The following is a 16,707-nucleotide window of genomic DNA, read 5'->3' on the forward strand; positions in this document are numbered from 1 at the left end:
TATGTGACTAATCGATGTATCATCATATATCAATATCTGTCAGACTAATATTAAGTACCAATTAATGAAAAATGCAAATAAAAACGTTACAAAAAAAAAACATGGTTTCTCCATATACCCAGAAATCAGCCCTTAGGGCATGGTTGCTTCTGAGATAAAGTATACTAACTCCCATGTGACAAATATCGCACAAGAAACATTCAATTGATTCAAAATACAGGTTAGTATGAGTCGCATGCACACATTACTGATTATTCAAAAAACGTACTTACCTCTAAGTGAATGCTAGAAAACAATCTAGTCCTTGTTCTAGCATTCAGATCCTTCCATTAAAATGGTCCAGTATTTGTCACGGAAATCTCCCATATTTTAGACTTACATTGGGTCAGATGGTACTTATGACTGTGAGATTACTTTAAATTTAAGTACAGACTAAGAGGTACGGTCTTTTTATGGCCAGGAATGTTCTTGCTATGGGCCCTGTGCTCTTTGAGCAGTTGCACTGCATTCAAGTAATGGTTCTGCAAAAAAATGAAACTGAATCTTGCAACGCGCGTGCGCACACAGAAATACACGCACACACACACACACAGTTTCTGGAGGCTGGCTTAACTCAAGAGCCAGGAAAAAGGAAATAGAAGGAAAACGATGAGCTTGAGAAAGTAAGGTGGAAAAGTCTGGAGCCATCAGAAGTGTGTGAAAAGCCTTATTTCCATGTAACATGAAGCCTGGTGTGTAAAGTTTGTATTTGTCTGTGCTGATCTGAGGACTCTCCAAGTTCACATTAGCTGCAGGTGCTGGTGTCCGGAGTCAAGGAGAGACGGTTTCCATTGGTTGCGGCTGAGGGGTCTGGTCACCTCTCTTCACTGCAGCAGTGGCTCCTCTGCTATGGCAGAAGAGCATATCCCCCCCAAAAACAGCAGGAAAGGAAAAATAAAACAACACTGGTATAATTTTTCGTTTCCTGCCGAGTCTTGTGGGTGGGGCCTGGTAAAGACAGGCACTGAGGGGAGTGGTAGTGCACTCCCAGCACTACGCATGATGGTTTGGCCAGCCGTCTAAGGCCAGCTAAACTGGAGTGACTAAGGAGCCCGAAGGAGCCACAAACCACAGCCACGAGCAGAGCAGGCTTTGTTACTATTTGAAGTAAGCTTGGGGTTTTTTTTTTAGTTCAGGGAGCTGGACATTGCTTTAGTTCCTACACTGTGGACAGCAGCAGCTGTTCTTGCATGTCTCTGTGCCAGTCCACAACAATGAGTGTCCCAGCCCTGCCCCATTTCTACATTGGGTTTAAAATGCGGAAGCAACAGGCACATGTAGAAATCAGATGTGACAACAAAGAGCTACACAAAATTTTGAAGGAGTTCACTACTCCCCATGCCGACCAGCGCACCCTTTCCCCCACACAAGATTGGGTCCACACAGTATCCTCCTTCTTTGATGAAAAGGTCAAAGCCATATACAGATACTTACCTCAAGACAACATTAAAAGCGCTGACTTTCACCCAGTTGTGAGTAGCCATCCTTTGTTGCCTCTGATGGAAGAATTTAAAGCTGTGACTTGTGAACAAGTATCAGAAGCCCTAGTAAAGATCAAATCAGACTCTACAGCAGATCCTCTCCTACCCTGTTTTTTCACGGAATTAGCACCTCTGTTAATAACAAATCTAACAGAGATTTTTAATATGTCATTAGACCAAGCTATGGTCCTTACCAGATGGAAAACAGCTAAAGTCAGACCCATCCTGAAAAAGCCAACCTCAGATCCCAGGGAACTAGGCAACTACCGTCCCATCTCGCTGCAGCCTTATTTCGGGAAGGCCCTGGAATCCTTGGTAAATAAACAACTTACCGTCCGTCTGGAAAATCACGGGATTTTTGACTCATCGCAATCAGGGTTTCGCCCGCCACATAGTACCAAAATGGCAGCAGTAGAGAATTGTCGATAACATCAGGCTGGCTTTGGATAAAAAAGAATCATCTATGCTGGTTCTTTTGGACCTGTCAGCCGCCTTCGACACCATCTCCCATGACATTTTAGAACAGCGGCTCTGGGAGGTGGTAGTCAGGGGGAAAGCCCTGGACTGGTTTAAAAACTACCTAAAGGACCGCTCAACCACTGTACACATAGATACCCTGGCCTCCCGTAGTAGGCCAGTAAGCATAGGAGTTCCTCAGGGATCAATCCTGAGCCCTATGCTTTTTAATCTCTATGTAACACCTTTGGTCAGGATAATCAGGTCCTATGGTTTTGAGGTCGTGTCATACGCTGATGACACTCAGCTGTTGATTACGTTTGGTCCTGACATTACAGATACAATGACCCAGTTTAAAAACTGCATGATCCACATTAACAACTGGATGAGCAATAACAAATTACAGCTCAACGGTAGCAAGATAGAGATCATTCTGTTTGGCAGGGCCGAAGAGTGTTGGTCTAACAGCTGGTGGCCCCAGGCATTGGGCCCATGCCCATCCCCTAAACAAGCAGTCCGTAATCTTGGAATAACGATTGACAATAAGCTATCCATGAAAAACCAGGTCAATCTTGTGCTGGGTACATGTTATGGGATTTTGCGGAAACTACGTAAAATCTTTAAATGGCTACCTATTGAAGCCAGGAAACCTCTGGTCCAGGGTCTAATTGTAAGTCGTTTGGACTATGGGAATGCCTTCATAGCTTCCCTAAATGAAGACCTCTTTTCTAAATTGCAGATCCTGCAGAACACTGCTACCAGACTTGTCCTAAATCTGTGGGCTTTGTCCGGGAGGCCAGTCACCATAGGCTCTCTTAATATTCACATATTTTAGATACTACAAGGAAAGGGCCACTTAAGGGCAATGGTTAAGTGAGGAAATAAATATTTTGGAAGTCCAGCATTGACTTGTTCACATTTCCAGCTGGCTATCAGAGCTCTAGAGTTTCCAAGTTCCTTGGTTGCGCAACTCATCCATTCCAGGTCCTTACTTTGCGAGAAACTGCCTTTACAAAACAGTCTTAAGCACACGTGCAGTTTTACTGCAAGTGGAACAACACTTGCCTTAACCACGCATATACCTTAACCACGCCTGTGCATGGTTAAGGCAGTCAGTGTTGTAGCCGTCTGAGCGGATGGGCAGGGAAAGGAACCGGAAGGATCGCGGCAGGAAGAAGGACCGGGATGCGGCTTGGTAAGTTGGGCTGGGGTGAGCTGTAGAAAGGTAGGTTTTAGGGCTCAGGGCTGGGGGGGCTGGGGTCGGGGTCTTTTTTAGGGCAGGGGGTCGAACTTTAGGGCTCAAGGCAGAGGGGAGTAGAGGCAGTTTTCGCGGCTGAGGGCCAGTTTTTAGGGCTCAGGGCGGGGTTGCTGGGGTCGGGGTAGTTTTTTTGGGGGGGCCAGGGGGCCGGGGTTTAGGGCTCAGGGTCGGGGAAGTCAATAGGGCGTGGGTGGTTAGATTACAATGCAAGATGGCCCATTTTAGGGCTCAGGGCAGGGGGAATGGGGTGGGATCTTTACCACACGTATTTCTTTACCAATCATGCCTTACAACGAAATTCATTGTAAAGGCATGATTGGTAACGATGCAGTCGTATCAGCAAAAAAAAGAAGCACAGTACTTGCAGTATTCCCAGGAGGCGCCCTTGCACCCAGTTCCCTTGCACCCAGTCTGCTACATGACAGGGCAGCTGCCCCACGGCTGTTCCAGGCATGGCTAGTTCTACCCCTGTTCTCAGAGCTTCCTTCATTGTGAGTCCTCATAGTGATATGGGACTTCATAGTTATCCACAGATAAGGGAGGCCTCTCAAATCATACTCATAATATTCAAAAGATGTCACTTACATTCAAAGGCAGTAGTTGTTGCATCTGGGAGAACCTGACCAATCACATCCTATGAGGGAAGACAAGAAATTACATTTGGCATTTTAAAAGCAAAACATTGAACGCTGTAAACAGAGAAATTCTTTAAAAAATAGAAAATACTAAAGTTTTGCTGAAGTTGTTGCTTTCATGTCAATATACTACACCTAAAATCTTCTGTTCTTGTTACAAATTACGGTCTAGATTTTTTCGAGATAAACTGTGCATGTTATTGTCACAAAACACTATCAAAGTAGACTACACTCTGCCATCAAAAGAATTCCTTTCCAACCACGTATTAGAGCTAAAGTTATCAAAACTATGGTGCTGTGGTTGCAGGCATCAGTACACTACATTTCCAGTGGCCTTGATGCCACTCACGAACTTAAAAGCACAACACATACAGCTGTCATCGCGACAGAAAACATCTGGGCTCTGTTGTCACAGGCCTCTAGGTCAGTTGATTAAGGAACCTGACAGTTTTATCAACAAAGTATAGGCATTAATGCTAATTAAAGCTGAGGACTAGTGTGAAAGAGGTGTGAGGTAACAGTCAAGGAAGTAGGAAACAATTCACAGTACAGCAGTGTTGGGGGGGCCCCGTACAGGTATACCGGGCTTACACCAAACTCTTGACGAATGTGTTGCAACAGAGGAGACACCCCCACACACACATTAATCCTTGAAGCCCTTAGTTTAACGGACATGGGTGCACATCAGACCAGACGTTCATATGATATGGATTATTTCCTTCTCTCTACAACAGTGCATGTAGTTCATGACTGAGATAGCTAGGGAGTTCTTTCTTACCCTGATGAAGACCTTGTGACTTTTATAGGCAGACGAGATAGGTCAAAACATGTTGGTGGCTTTTTATCACCAAAATGGGCAGATGAATCATTATATTTGATCTACTGACCACACTTTTGTCATTTCAATCAGTACCAGGGCTACTCAGCAGTAAAGACAATTCCTTTGGGTACAGCCCTAGGTATTTTTAGGCTTCTTTTTAAAAAGTTCTAAACAGGACCAATAATATTGTCCTGAACAGTTATCTAAGAACTCCCAAATCTCATCCACTTGGCAGGGCCGTTTCTAGGTGTTTTGCCGCCCTAGGCAAGAATTGAAAAACGCCGCCACCTCCCTTTTACTACCATCACTCTCTCCCCCTGTCATCAGGCTAGAAGAATTAGATATAAAAATCATTAGATATAAAAAGCATTAGATATAAAAGAACTTGTATTAGGAGCTAGCACCATGAAGACTGGATAGCTGCACGTTGTACACTCCTTACTGACAGCGAAAGTATTCACAACTCCGTATCATTACCATTAACAACGAAGAACAACAGGGGGTTTAACCAGAATGCAGAGTTTTCTCACCACTAATTAGAAGGTCCACTCCACGCTGGGGGTCGACAAAATTGTGATTTTTGTTCTCAAAATAAACGTCACTTTTACAAATCTTTCACAAAATGACGCAAATTTCCTAAAAACCTCTTGGCCAGTATCTCAAATGAAATGTACACACAAGGGCTTACTCCAGGTAATAAAAAAAGTCACAAAAGATACCAGCAGGAGACTGGTTTGAGAACGAATGCATCTCAACCACAGTTCTAACGTTCTTGCGAGGACTTTTCTCCTTGAACTAGTGCCCTCGGCCTCTGGTTGAAAAGTAAGCAACATTTCACAATAGCAAAATGGAAAAAATAAATGTATAAAATTCATGCAATGCCAATATTCTCATTTCTTGCGATTTTGCAGCCGTAATGAAACTTTCACTCAGGCCTACTTACATCCTAGAATGGAAAATGGTCTCTCAAACAGTAGCAGGGCTGTTTTTCCCCCGAATTACAGATAACCCTTAATCTCCCCATCATGCTTCTATAACCTTAATTCTTTCACATACACACTTCCAGATGGGCCATTTCACGCACAAAGGCTTGGAAGGACATGGAGAAACAAGCGCCGGCCTTTGACTGCCTGCCCTTCTCCTTGATCTGTTCTCTCCTCCGTCCTCTCTTTTCTTTCTCCCTCATCCACTTAAGCAATTCTCTCCTCACCCCTCCCCTCGTCCCTCCTCACATAGCCCCCTGTATGATTCTCTGTCTCTATACCCCCTCCCTCCCTCCCAATTCCCTCGTCCTTCTGCAGCTCCCCCCTCCCGCGGTGTCCTTGGGGCTGCCAGGTCTCCTCACTTCGCTTGTAAGTGCTTAAAATTCAGATGGTAATTGCAGCACACAGGCCTGTCATGTCATCTCTCCTCTGTCATCCTCTCCTCACCCCCACCCTGCGCTCAACTCTAATCTCTCACTCAGCTGCCATTTGCACCTTGCCACTCCACCACCCACCACCCACCTCAATGTGCATCTGCTCTCGTTCTTATCTCTATGTGTCCTCCTGTACCTCAGTGACTCTGCCAGGACCTCCGTGTCTGTCTGCTCCTCTGAATGTTTCAGCTTTTTGTTCTTATCTTTTCTATCTCTCTGTTGGTCTTTGCCTTCACTAGTTTTTCACGTTCTGTCTTCACGAGGCCACGTGCCTCAATGTTTTACTCTCCTCGGCGCTGTCATGAGTAGATAGGTATTGTGTAACCCTGCGTGTATATTTATTGGGAGGGGGTCCCTGCAGTCCTCGTGGACACAGTTCTGAGAACAGTAACACCCGCCGCTGAGAGGGGGAGGGGAGGGGCAGAGCGAGGCCCGCCCAAAGACGGAAGCACTGGATCACGCACTCGCCATTTACTTACAGGAGAGCTATTAGTTGCCAGCTGTGCGTCGCCCCACTTGTCACCCCCTGGCGCACTCCCACCTTGGTGCATACCTATGTACCTGACTGTTTCTCTGCCTCTCTGTTCTGTCTGTACTGTGACTCGTGATGGCACGCGCAGCGTAGCCATGCTGGCACCGCACAGATCGCACCAGTGGCGCCAAACGTGACGTTGAATTGTAGAAGGTCTACAACATTTTTCCCCCTTTTGCCGCCCTAACCCTTTTGCCGCCCAAGACGGCCGCCTGGCCCTGCCTAATGGTAGAAACAGCCCTGCCACTTGGTTGAGTCCACTGGAAAGGTACTATCCTAACCCAGTGTGAGAGGTCGCCTATGAGGAAGCAGTTAACGATAGGTTGTGGGTGAGGTGACCTCTCAGTTATCTGTTTTATGACATGGTAAGTTTGTTTGCTTACTGACTTTGTGCTAATGGGACATTGGTAACATACACTCAAGTATCTTGTGTGAAAGTATATTGATATTAGGAGGCCATACTTGAGCATTTCAAAGATGCCTAGAAACCAAGTTTGTAAGAATTTTTAACCGTTTTTAAAAGAAGCATGCATGTTTATATAAAGCTTGAGAATTTCTTGAGGAAATTCAGGCAATTTGTATTTTAAAATGCAACACCATTGAAGTGTATATTTCTATGTATACCTGAAATCTTTGCAAAGTGGACACATTTAGCAAACCTCTCCGATGGTTGCTTCAATCTGTTTAAATGAGGTGTATGGGGACTGCTGCAGGGATGTTCTAGAGCAGATATGGATCCTAATAGCTGCTGCAGAGCCCCAACATCACCTGCAGAGAGCAGCCGAACCTCAAAACGTGCCACACTCCACATCAATAACAAGTGCTAGCAGATAGGAGCGCAGCTCTCTTGGATAGGCCTAATGACACCAGGAAGGCTGTATGAAGTAGGGGGTCTGGCCCCAAAGCCAGACAATTCCAAAGAACTGTTCACACGTGGAGAACCCCACAGGAGTATGTACCAAAAAGCAGTCCCCTCGTCTGAAGGGAGCATTGTGTTTAAAGCATGTCACCTCATGTTATCCTCTTCCTCTCCTTGCGAGCCACACTGAAAAGTTGAGATAATTTGTGGGACGACCCCATCGCTACCGTAATGTAGACTGACTAGCAGCACACGGCGCCACAACGCTGAGGCCCAGTGACCACATTATTTATGAATTTCAACACCAGCTCTTTTTTGTAAACTCATAGCTAAGGACAAGATCTATTCTACACAGAAACAAGGTAAGATGAATAGATTTATCAGAACGCTCCCCACTAGTCAGCCACCTGTGAGACCACCAACAGCCTTGAAGCCCACAGAAACATATTACCTAGACCATTCATCTACCTCTGCAGACGTTATCCTTCAATGTGTACAAAATTCCAATACAGTCTTCATGGCTGAAAATGTATGCTGTGCGAGTAGATGTGGCCCTCCTAAGACAAGACATATGAAATACAGGTAAGAGGGTGATGGAAGCAGATGGATGAATTTCAAAGCTAGAAAACAAAATTAAAGTACTCTGATATACAGTGACCAAGCTGACGACAACCACCAAAGAGCTCATCCAGCATGTAGAAGACCCAGAAGATCAATCACGAAAGCATAACCTTAGCTTTGTGGATTTCCCAGAGGGCACCAACGGATGAGATCGGGAACAATTTCTACAGCACTGGCTATTTTCCTTTATCCCAGAAACTGGCCTGTCCCCCTACTTTACAATCGTACATGCTCACAGGGTGCTGACAGCATGACTGCTACCAGGAGGCAGGGCACGCCCCATCATTGCTCGATTCCTAAAATACCAGGATAGAGACTTAATCCTCCGTAAAGCCAGAAACACATAGGAGATAATGCATGAATCCAGGAAAATTCTCATCATACCTTATTATATCACATTTGTTAAAATTAAAGGTAAGGGCTATGAGAATCAAATATATGCTGCTATTAGAAACCAAATTTAAAGTAAATATCCAGTCCAAAACAATTTTCTTCAACACACCAGACCAAGCATAGACCAGGATTGTGGAACGCCCACTACATATGAGAAGAGACACATTGCCAAGATTCCCGATGAAGACAATGCCGTAGGAAAACATACGTGCAGGCAGCCATCATTCCTGCACCCCGGGGAAGGAACACCCAAAATACGAGTGACTCGAGCTCAGTGGTGGGTTATCCCCCAGCCTTGACGATTCCACCATATCAGGGTGGGCTGAGGAGTGGCTGAGGGAGAATCACTCCAGGAGAGAAGTGCGACAGAATTTGACCTAGATACATTAAGCGACCGATTTATCACCAATAGCCATGAGTCCAACTGTCATACATAAGGATCATAACACTTAGGTAGGCCACATTTTTTTTCAAATAAACTTTCTTGATTTAGGGCAATGTCACGTAAGCAGTGTGATGAAGGAGTATCAGCTAGTACATAGTGTCGTTTTTCACTGCTCAGTCTCTATAAGCATAGATATAAACAGGTATTTCAAATGCAGTACATGTGAATTACATGTTATTCGCATCAGAATTCGGAAAATTGGAAAGAAGTGAGGAAGAGCCTGAGCAGGAGGATCAGAAAGGGGTGCCTTCTGTCCCCAGTCCTATTTGCACTGGCAGTGGAATCGCTGGCCTGGTGGCTTCACGGGTCCATTTGCCTGTAGGGCATCAGGACAGCAAATACGGCCCCCAAAGTATCAATGTATGCAGATGATACATTACTTTATCTCTGAGATTTGGTGCATTTTGTGTGCCTTCTGTTGTAGGTGCTGCAAGACTTGGTTGAAGTGTCAGGGCTGCAAACCAATAGAGATAAATCAAAACTATTCCCACGTTGTGGGGAGCGAGGGAGTTACTCTGGCCGAGGGGCTTGGACTCAGCTGCGAGCGAGATGCGATCCGGTACTTGGGGATATGGGTGACTAGAATCCAACAGGAACAATATGATCTGAATGTAGGAAGAGGGATAGATGGACTGGCAAGGTCTGTTGATTTCTGGAAAGTGGTCCCACCGTCCATGATGGGGAGAGTTGCCCTGACAAGAATGGAGTTTTTGCCACGGTGCTTGTACATCCTGCAGAACGTGAAGTGCCCGGTACTGGTGTTGACGTTTATCTGGTTGGACAGGCTGCTGACAGACCTAGTGAGAGGAGGCAAGAGCACTGGGTGTGTTTGTCCATGCTAAAACTCCCATGGACGGAAGGCAATTGGGGCTGCAGGACTTGTTTTTTTTATTATGCTGCAGTGCAATTGCAGCATGCGGTGAACTGGCTGGATCAGGGCCCCAACTGGGGAAAAACGCTCCTGGCAGACACCCACATCCCCTACACACTCCCTGAGGTGTTTTTAGGAGCGTTGGGTGTCCGAGGCTTCCTATACCTGATTTGGCAACTGGGAAGGGGTGGTACAGGGTGGTCAACAAGCTCTTTCGCAGAGCCCCCTTCGCGGAGGATCTCCCCCTGTGGGAGTTGAGACATTTCTACAATATGAATAAACATACATCCTATGCGGTATGGCGCGCAGGGGAATGTAGAAAAATCGCGGACCTGCATCTTAATGGCCATTTTGCGTTCTTGCCATTTTAAAAAAATGTTTCTTATTTTTATTGACATTTTAGTTTTCATAAACGATCATAAACAGCAGAGCAACGCACCATTCAAGGAAGTACTACTTATATATAAATATATATATATTTATCTGATTTAAATACACATCACACTGGACACAATGTACATAAATCTGTTGCTCTCAGTGTCTCATCCCTTCTCAACCTCTTCCACTTTCACTTCCCTTTCCCCCATTTTCCCATTTAGGATTCACGAGGGCCTGCTGTCTGGAGGCTCCAGCATCCTATTAATCATTTCCCACAAAGTTACCAGATCTTCCTCTGCTGCCTCGCCATACCTTGTAAACCCTAATGTGTTGTTCGTCAGCAAAGACCCATTCCATCAAATCCTTCTTCCAATGCGCCGCCGAAAGGGGTCGCGTCACTACCCAGTGTAAAGAAATCCGGCACCTCGTCAGCACCACTACCGGTGCAAACATCCTGGCCTCCAGCTTTGTCTGCTGCCACCTTGGGAGAATGCCCAGGAGACCCAGCTCAGAACTTACACATCTAGACGAACTTATGGATGCTGGATTGTCTTGGGTGAGACAGTGGGATTCAAAGGAAACTCCCATGCAAGATGAAGGAAAGTGTTGTGCATTTTTTCATACCAGCCAAGGACCTGTATTTTGATACTCAAAGAAGTGAAAGGCAGTAATTGGTAGAAAGATTACTCCATGTAGGTGCCATATATTATGTGGGTTTTCTGCATGGAAAACCGGGTCCATTCTATCTTCTCAAAGGGGTGTAGGTGGCTTATTTTTTGTAAGGTTTGAATATAGCACTCATTTATGAGTTACCACAGCACTTAGCCACATTTTAATGTTTGTAGTGCCCAATTTTGCAGTGTAATAACTCATCTAAGCCTGTCCTTGAAGTTAAAGGCTTAAAGCTTCTTTTAGGAGATTAAGACTGGACACGATGATGGTGTTCACTGTGTAAAATGGTTTTGAGAGCGTCTGGAAGCCATTGTCAATAACAAAAGGTAGTTTGCATTACTTCTCTATCCGTTTCTCTAATTTTTCTGCGGTATCCCTTTATGAATAACTTTGCATTTCTTTATAAAGGGCATATCCTCCCAAGAACATAACATAAACGTTTATTTTTAATGGGGTGTGGACCCAAGAAAAACTCATTAATATTTATTTCTTCCCTAATTGCAGACAGATGCTCCCTCCTTCGAAGCTGGTAGGCTGGAATATGCTAGCCACCACTGGTATGCTTACCCACACTGCAGGTGGTGTCTGTCACAGAAGTGTATCCATTATACCTGGGGGCAGGGTGATTAGATAAAGGACCAGGAGTCTTGGAAAGAAATCGATACATCAGTATCAATTGGCCACAAATCTGTTCAGTCAGATTAGAACACCATCAAATTACAAATACCATTCTGAATCATCTCCCTCAAATCTGTATTTAAGCATTCTTTCTCCATTTTAATACTGAAAAGTGTGATAATTTGACTTCTGGAATAGAGGAGGGCAGGGGAGGGGATTTCAAATCTCAAATGGACCCAAATCCCATGCAAGTAGTCTGCTGGATTATTATGTTCATGAAAATTATTTCTCTGGGCTTTAAATACCTTGAATCTGCCAAAATCGTGTTCCCCAAATACTTTTCTCATTCATGTTTTCTTTACAATACTTGTAGCCTTGTATGGCTAGATTTTCAATACACTGGGTTGAATATATACATTTGGGATTTGTTAGATTTATTTGAAATCTTTCTGGTTTCTATGAATAATATTAATAATAATAATAATAATAATGACCATAATGATGAAAACAATACATTTCTCTAAAATTATCAGCATTCAAAAGTAAGGGTTTTTATTCTCCAATGTAGCATAGACATACATGTCTTTGAGTATTTGTTTACCTGCTTTAATGACCCATTGATCTATGAAGGAATCTGGAATTATTATATAATCTAGTGACACTTTTGAAACCTATAGAATCTGGACCAATTTGGTGGGTCCCATGATTTAATAGGGGATCTACACCATCCAGCACATGCAGTGAATGTTCATAGCATGATAATCGTACAATGATCTGTGAGAAGAAGAATGCGATTGCATTTATTGAACCACAAGAAACGAAAGAGTTATCAGGAAAAAAATGTATGTTTATCAACAGAAAAACTGTAGTCAGCATGACAAACCACATTAAAAAAACAATCCAGAGATAAAAACACAGTGAAATAAGATATCTGTCACAAAACCAGTAGTAAACCAGACACCATCAGTGGTATGGAGCAACTGTAGAGTGCGTTGGTATGCTGTTAAATTCAAAACCTATATCAGAAGCATTCTCATACAGCACAATGTCTTGCAAAGGAATCTTTTCAATTGATGTCAGCTCATGTTGGTGGTTCATAATAAACCATAGCAATAGTTGAAACTGTTGGGGTTATTAATTTTGCTGTCTTTGGTTCCTCTATGGAAGCTGGTACTTGCTGTAAAGCTGGAGACCAAGCCAGCTCTGTAGTCAAGGAATGGGACTCAGGATTTCAGAATGGCTGTACTCATCTAGGGGTAGTATTTGTGGAGTAGGGAGAGAAAGTGAGGTTCTCCTTTGAAGGTACTTTGCGGTCGGATGAACAGAATCTGCCTCAAAGTGCTTTTTGATGTGATTGATGGACCCTTCCTGTTTTTCTTTGAACCAGCCAGTGGATGTCAGTTTACAGCTTATGAACCTTCTAACCAAAGAACTTGAAAAGGTGGTCAGTAAGATAGCCCTAAAATGTGTTTATCAGGGATCATTTCCTGAATAGGTCTCTCACTTTGGGGAGCTGCCCAAATGGGGAAGTCATAATGCTTCACATTGGATATCTTGGCTCTGACCACTTGGATGTTCCCCCAAACATTTAAGCGAGTGTCCAGGTCAAACATTTTCTCTTTTGCCACCTTTCCAGGAATATCACTATCAGGCCCTTACACAGATAGTCCATAGAGCATCTCATATGGACTGCAACCATCTAATACTCCTCTAGGCAATTTTTTTAATGCTTTGAAAACTCCATACAGATTATGTAACCAAACCTGTAATTAATGCCCTAATTATCAAGGCTTGTTTTAGCATACCACTGATGTGCTCCAATACCCTGTTGCTTTCTCGGCGAAAGGGGTGTGAGTATAGCAGTCATACTCCCTGAGCAGATATAGCATCCCTAAATGCCTTAGCAGCAAACAAAGAACAATTGTCGACATGAAAGTTATAAACTGCTCTCATTGCTTCTAGGCACTATAAGTTTTTTATGACCACTCGAGCATCAGAATTCCTTTGTGGCCAAGCCCACAGGAATCCGGAGCAAAAATCAACAGCAACTGATATAAACTTATATCAGAGTTCTGCTATTAGTGACTCAATATGATCAAGGAAAAACATTATTTGATTATTCGAAATGGGCAATCTGAGCTAGGAAGGGGGTCTACACTGGTCTGGTTAACAGTTTACTGTTTTATTTCTTGGCAAATGTTACATTGTCAAGCCATATTTCATAGCTTGTTTTGGTAAAAATGGCCACCAGTATTGCTGCTATAGCATTGGTACTGTGGCACTCATGCCAGCATGGGTAGACGCAACCCCCTCATGAGCTGCTCATTAGGAATATGTTTAGCTTCCACTCCGGGTATGGATACCATTGGAGTCTTATCTTGAATGAGAGTATAAAAGTATTTAGAAAGTAAGCTGTCAATTAGCTTCTTTCCTTTTAAAGTTGCTTGAATTGCTGCCACAATAACTGTGTCAATCATGTTTTAAGACCTGGTTAACGCAGCTACCTTCAAGGTATGCACTGCCGCTTTTGCAGCCAAGTCTGAGTATAGTTCCCTTTAGCATGAATTCCATCAGTTTTATGTGACATGGTATGTTGTACATGGACCTTGTCTTGAGGTGAAACCACCCTTTCTCAGAGCTGTTTGTTTTTTTACTGGTTGCCCTTTTAAAACGCCGAATCCGTTCATGCACCCGTGTATTAAATCGCAATTGTATCCTTAACCCCTTCGGTGCTCATGACGGAACGGTTCCGTCATGAGCCACGGTTGAGCTGTGCTCATGACGGAACCGTTCCGTCATGACCACGCCCGCGCAAGAAACCGTCAGCACAGCGGCGGAATTTGCGCAGCATGGAAGGGGTTAAGCATGAAAGGATGAATCCAGCGTTATTAGCGTGGAAACTGATAGATAAGCCTTCCATAGCACAAGTAACAAGGCATGTACTTCTCCAAGATGTGCAGTGCAATCACCTAAGGTTTAAGGGCCAGATGTACGAAGCTTGCATTTTGAGACTCGCAAATTGCGTCGCTTTGCGACTCAAAATATGGAAGTTGCAAAATGCAATGTACAACAGTGTCACAGACACTGTTAGCGATTCCCAATGGGGTCGCAAATTGCATGTCTGATCAATATTCATGAGGCAAGCGCAATTTGCGACTCCATTGAGAATGGCTAGCACTCTCAGGGATGGTGACCTGCTGGGGTCAGCAGAACACCATGTCTGGGACTGCTTTTTAAATAAAGCAGTGTTTTCTTGGTTTTTTTTTTGCAGCCTGTTTTCCTTAAGGGAAAACGGGCTGCATTTAAAAAAGAAAAATGAAACTTTTCAGTTAAATTTTTTAAGGGCAGGCAGTGGAACCTGGGACCACTGCCTACTCTTAAAAAATATTTTCTCCCACACTCACAAAAGGGAAGGTGTTCTCCTGGGGACCACTTCCCGTTTGTGAGTGGTTTACCACCTACTTGAAGTAGATGGTAAACTGTGAGTGTTTTGTGGGTGAAAATGCGGCGCAAAACAATAGTACATGGCAGTGAATCTCGCTATTAGGAAGGGACGCCCCTTCCTCATAGTGAGAGTCGCAAACCCTATTTTGCGAGTCAGTGACCCGCAAAATAGAGTTTGTACATGCCATTACCCTTTTTTGCGGTCGCAAACGGGCCAATCTTCAGTTTGCGAGTGCAACAAAGGTCGTACATCTGGCTCCAAACGTGTATATGTAGAGGTTTGAAGACCCGGTCTTCAAAAATTCCCTGTACTGCAGCACAAGGTGCAGAGTAATTTTGTTTACTTCCAACCACTGGCTGTGCAGAGCTGTCTGTGCAGAACATGCTTGTATAGACTTTAATGAGTAATACATTAGGGGCCTCATTTCGATGTCGGGCGGAATTGGTTCCGCCCGATACCGACTTGGTCCTGGGACCGATCGACATCCGGTCGGCGGTCCCGACCGGCCCATTACAATGCCCCCAAACACTGCTCATCACATTGCACTTTTCTCAATGGCAGCTCATGTAACACAAGCTCCCATTGAGAAAAGGGAGGTGCAGTTCATCCCTGCACCCGGTGGCAGGCACCTGCCACAGGGTGGAGGAATCAACAGGGGGGCACCTAGGTGGCCCCTCGGCCTCCAGCCGGAGGCCATGCACCCTTAAGGTGCAGTGTTTTCTTTTTTTTTTATGCAGCCTGTTTTCCTTAAGGGAAAACGGGCTGCATTTAAAAAAGAAAAATGAAACTTTTCAGTTAAATTTTTTAAGGGCAGGCAGTGGAACCTGGGACCACTGCCTACTCTTAAAAAATATTTTCTCCCACACTCACAAAAGGGAAGGGGTTCCCCTGGGGACCCCTTCCCGTTTGTGAGTGGTTTACCACCTCCTCATAGTGAGAGTCGCAAACCCTATTTTGCGAGTCAGTGACCCGCAAAATAGAGTTTGTACATGCCATTACCCTTTTTTGCGGTCGCAAACGGGCCAATCTCCAGTTTGCGAGTGCAACAAAGGTCGTACATCTGGCTCCAAACGTGTATATGTAGAGGTTTGAAGACCTGGGCTTCAAAAATTCCCTGTACTGCAGCACAAGGTGCAGAGTAATTTTGTTTACTTCCAACCACTGGCTGTGCAGAGCTGTCTGTGCAGAACATGCTTGTATAGACTTCAATGAGTAATACATTATGGGCCTCATTTCGATGTCGGGCGGAATTGGTTCCGCCCGATACCGACTTGGTCCTGGGACCGATCGACATCCGGTCGGCGGTCCCGACCGGCCCATTACAATGCCCCCAAACACTGCTCATCACATTGCACTTTTCTCAATGGCAGCTCATGTAACACAAGCTCCCATTGAGAAAAGGGAGGTGCAGTTCATCCCTGCACCCGGTGGCAGGCACCTGCCACAGGGTGGAGGAATCAACAGGGGGGCACCTAGGTGGCCCCTCGGCCTCCAGCCGGAGGCCATGCACCCTTAAGGGGGCCTGCTAGGAGCCCCCAAAGAAGAGTTCCGACAACCTTTCCATGTCGGAAAGGCCGACACGGAAAGGCTGCCGAAAACCAACATTGCAATGTCAAGGGCGGAAATGCCTAATTTTTAGATTACAGGTCGGATTCCGCCTGGCCGACGGGCTCTCCGAGCCCACTGAAAGTCAGCTGGAATGACTGGCAGGTTTAGCTTACAACTGCCTCCATCGTAATGAGGCGGTCGTAAAGTAAACCGTCTGGC

At 44.7% G+C, this 16,707-nt stretch overlaps 1 protein-coding gene across 2 annotated transcripts in view; it reads right to left on the reverse strand.

Annotated features, from left to right (window-relative positions):
- The window catches only part of MAP2K5 (mitogen-activated protein kinase kinase 5), a 1,189,932-nt gene that overhangs the window by 1,117,888 nt on the left and 55,337 nt on the right, over positions 1 to 16,707 (reverse strand). For both annotated transcript variants that reach the window (XM_085644598.1, XM_085644597.1), the window contains exon 2: positions 3,820 to 3,868. In XM_085644598.1, coding sequence (XP_085500724.1) covers positions 3,820 to 3,843 — 24 coding nt within the window. In that variant the 5' untranslated portion in view covers positions 3,844 to 3,868. The remainder of the gene's footprint in view (positions 1 to 3,819; positions 3,869 to 16,707) is intronic.

The sequence above is a fragment of the Triturus cristatus genome, chromosome 3_1 (genome assembly GCF_964204655.1).
Source record: "Triturus cristatus chromosome 3_1, aTriCri1.1, whole genome shotgun sequence".
Taxonomy (NCBI): domain Eukaryota; kingdom Metazoa; phylum Chordata; class Amphibia; order Caudata; family Salamandridae; genus Triturus; species Triturus cristatus.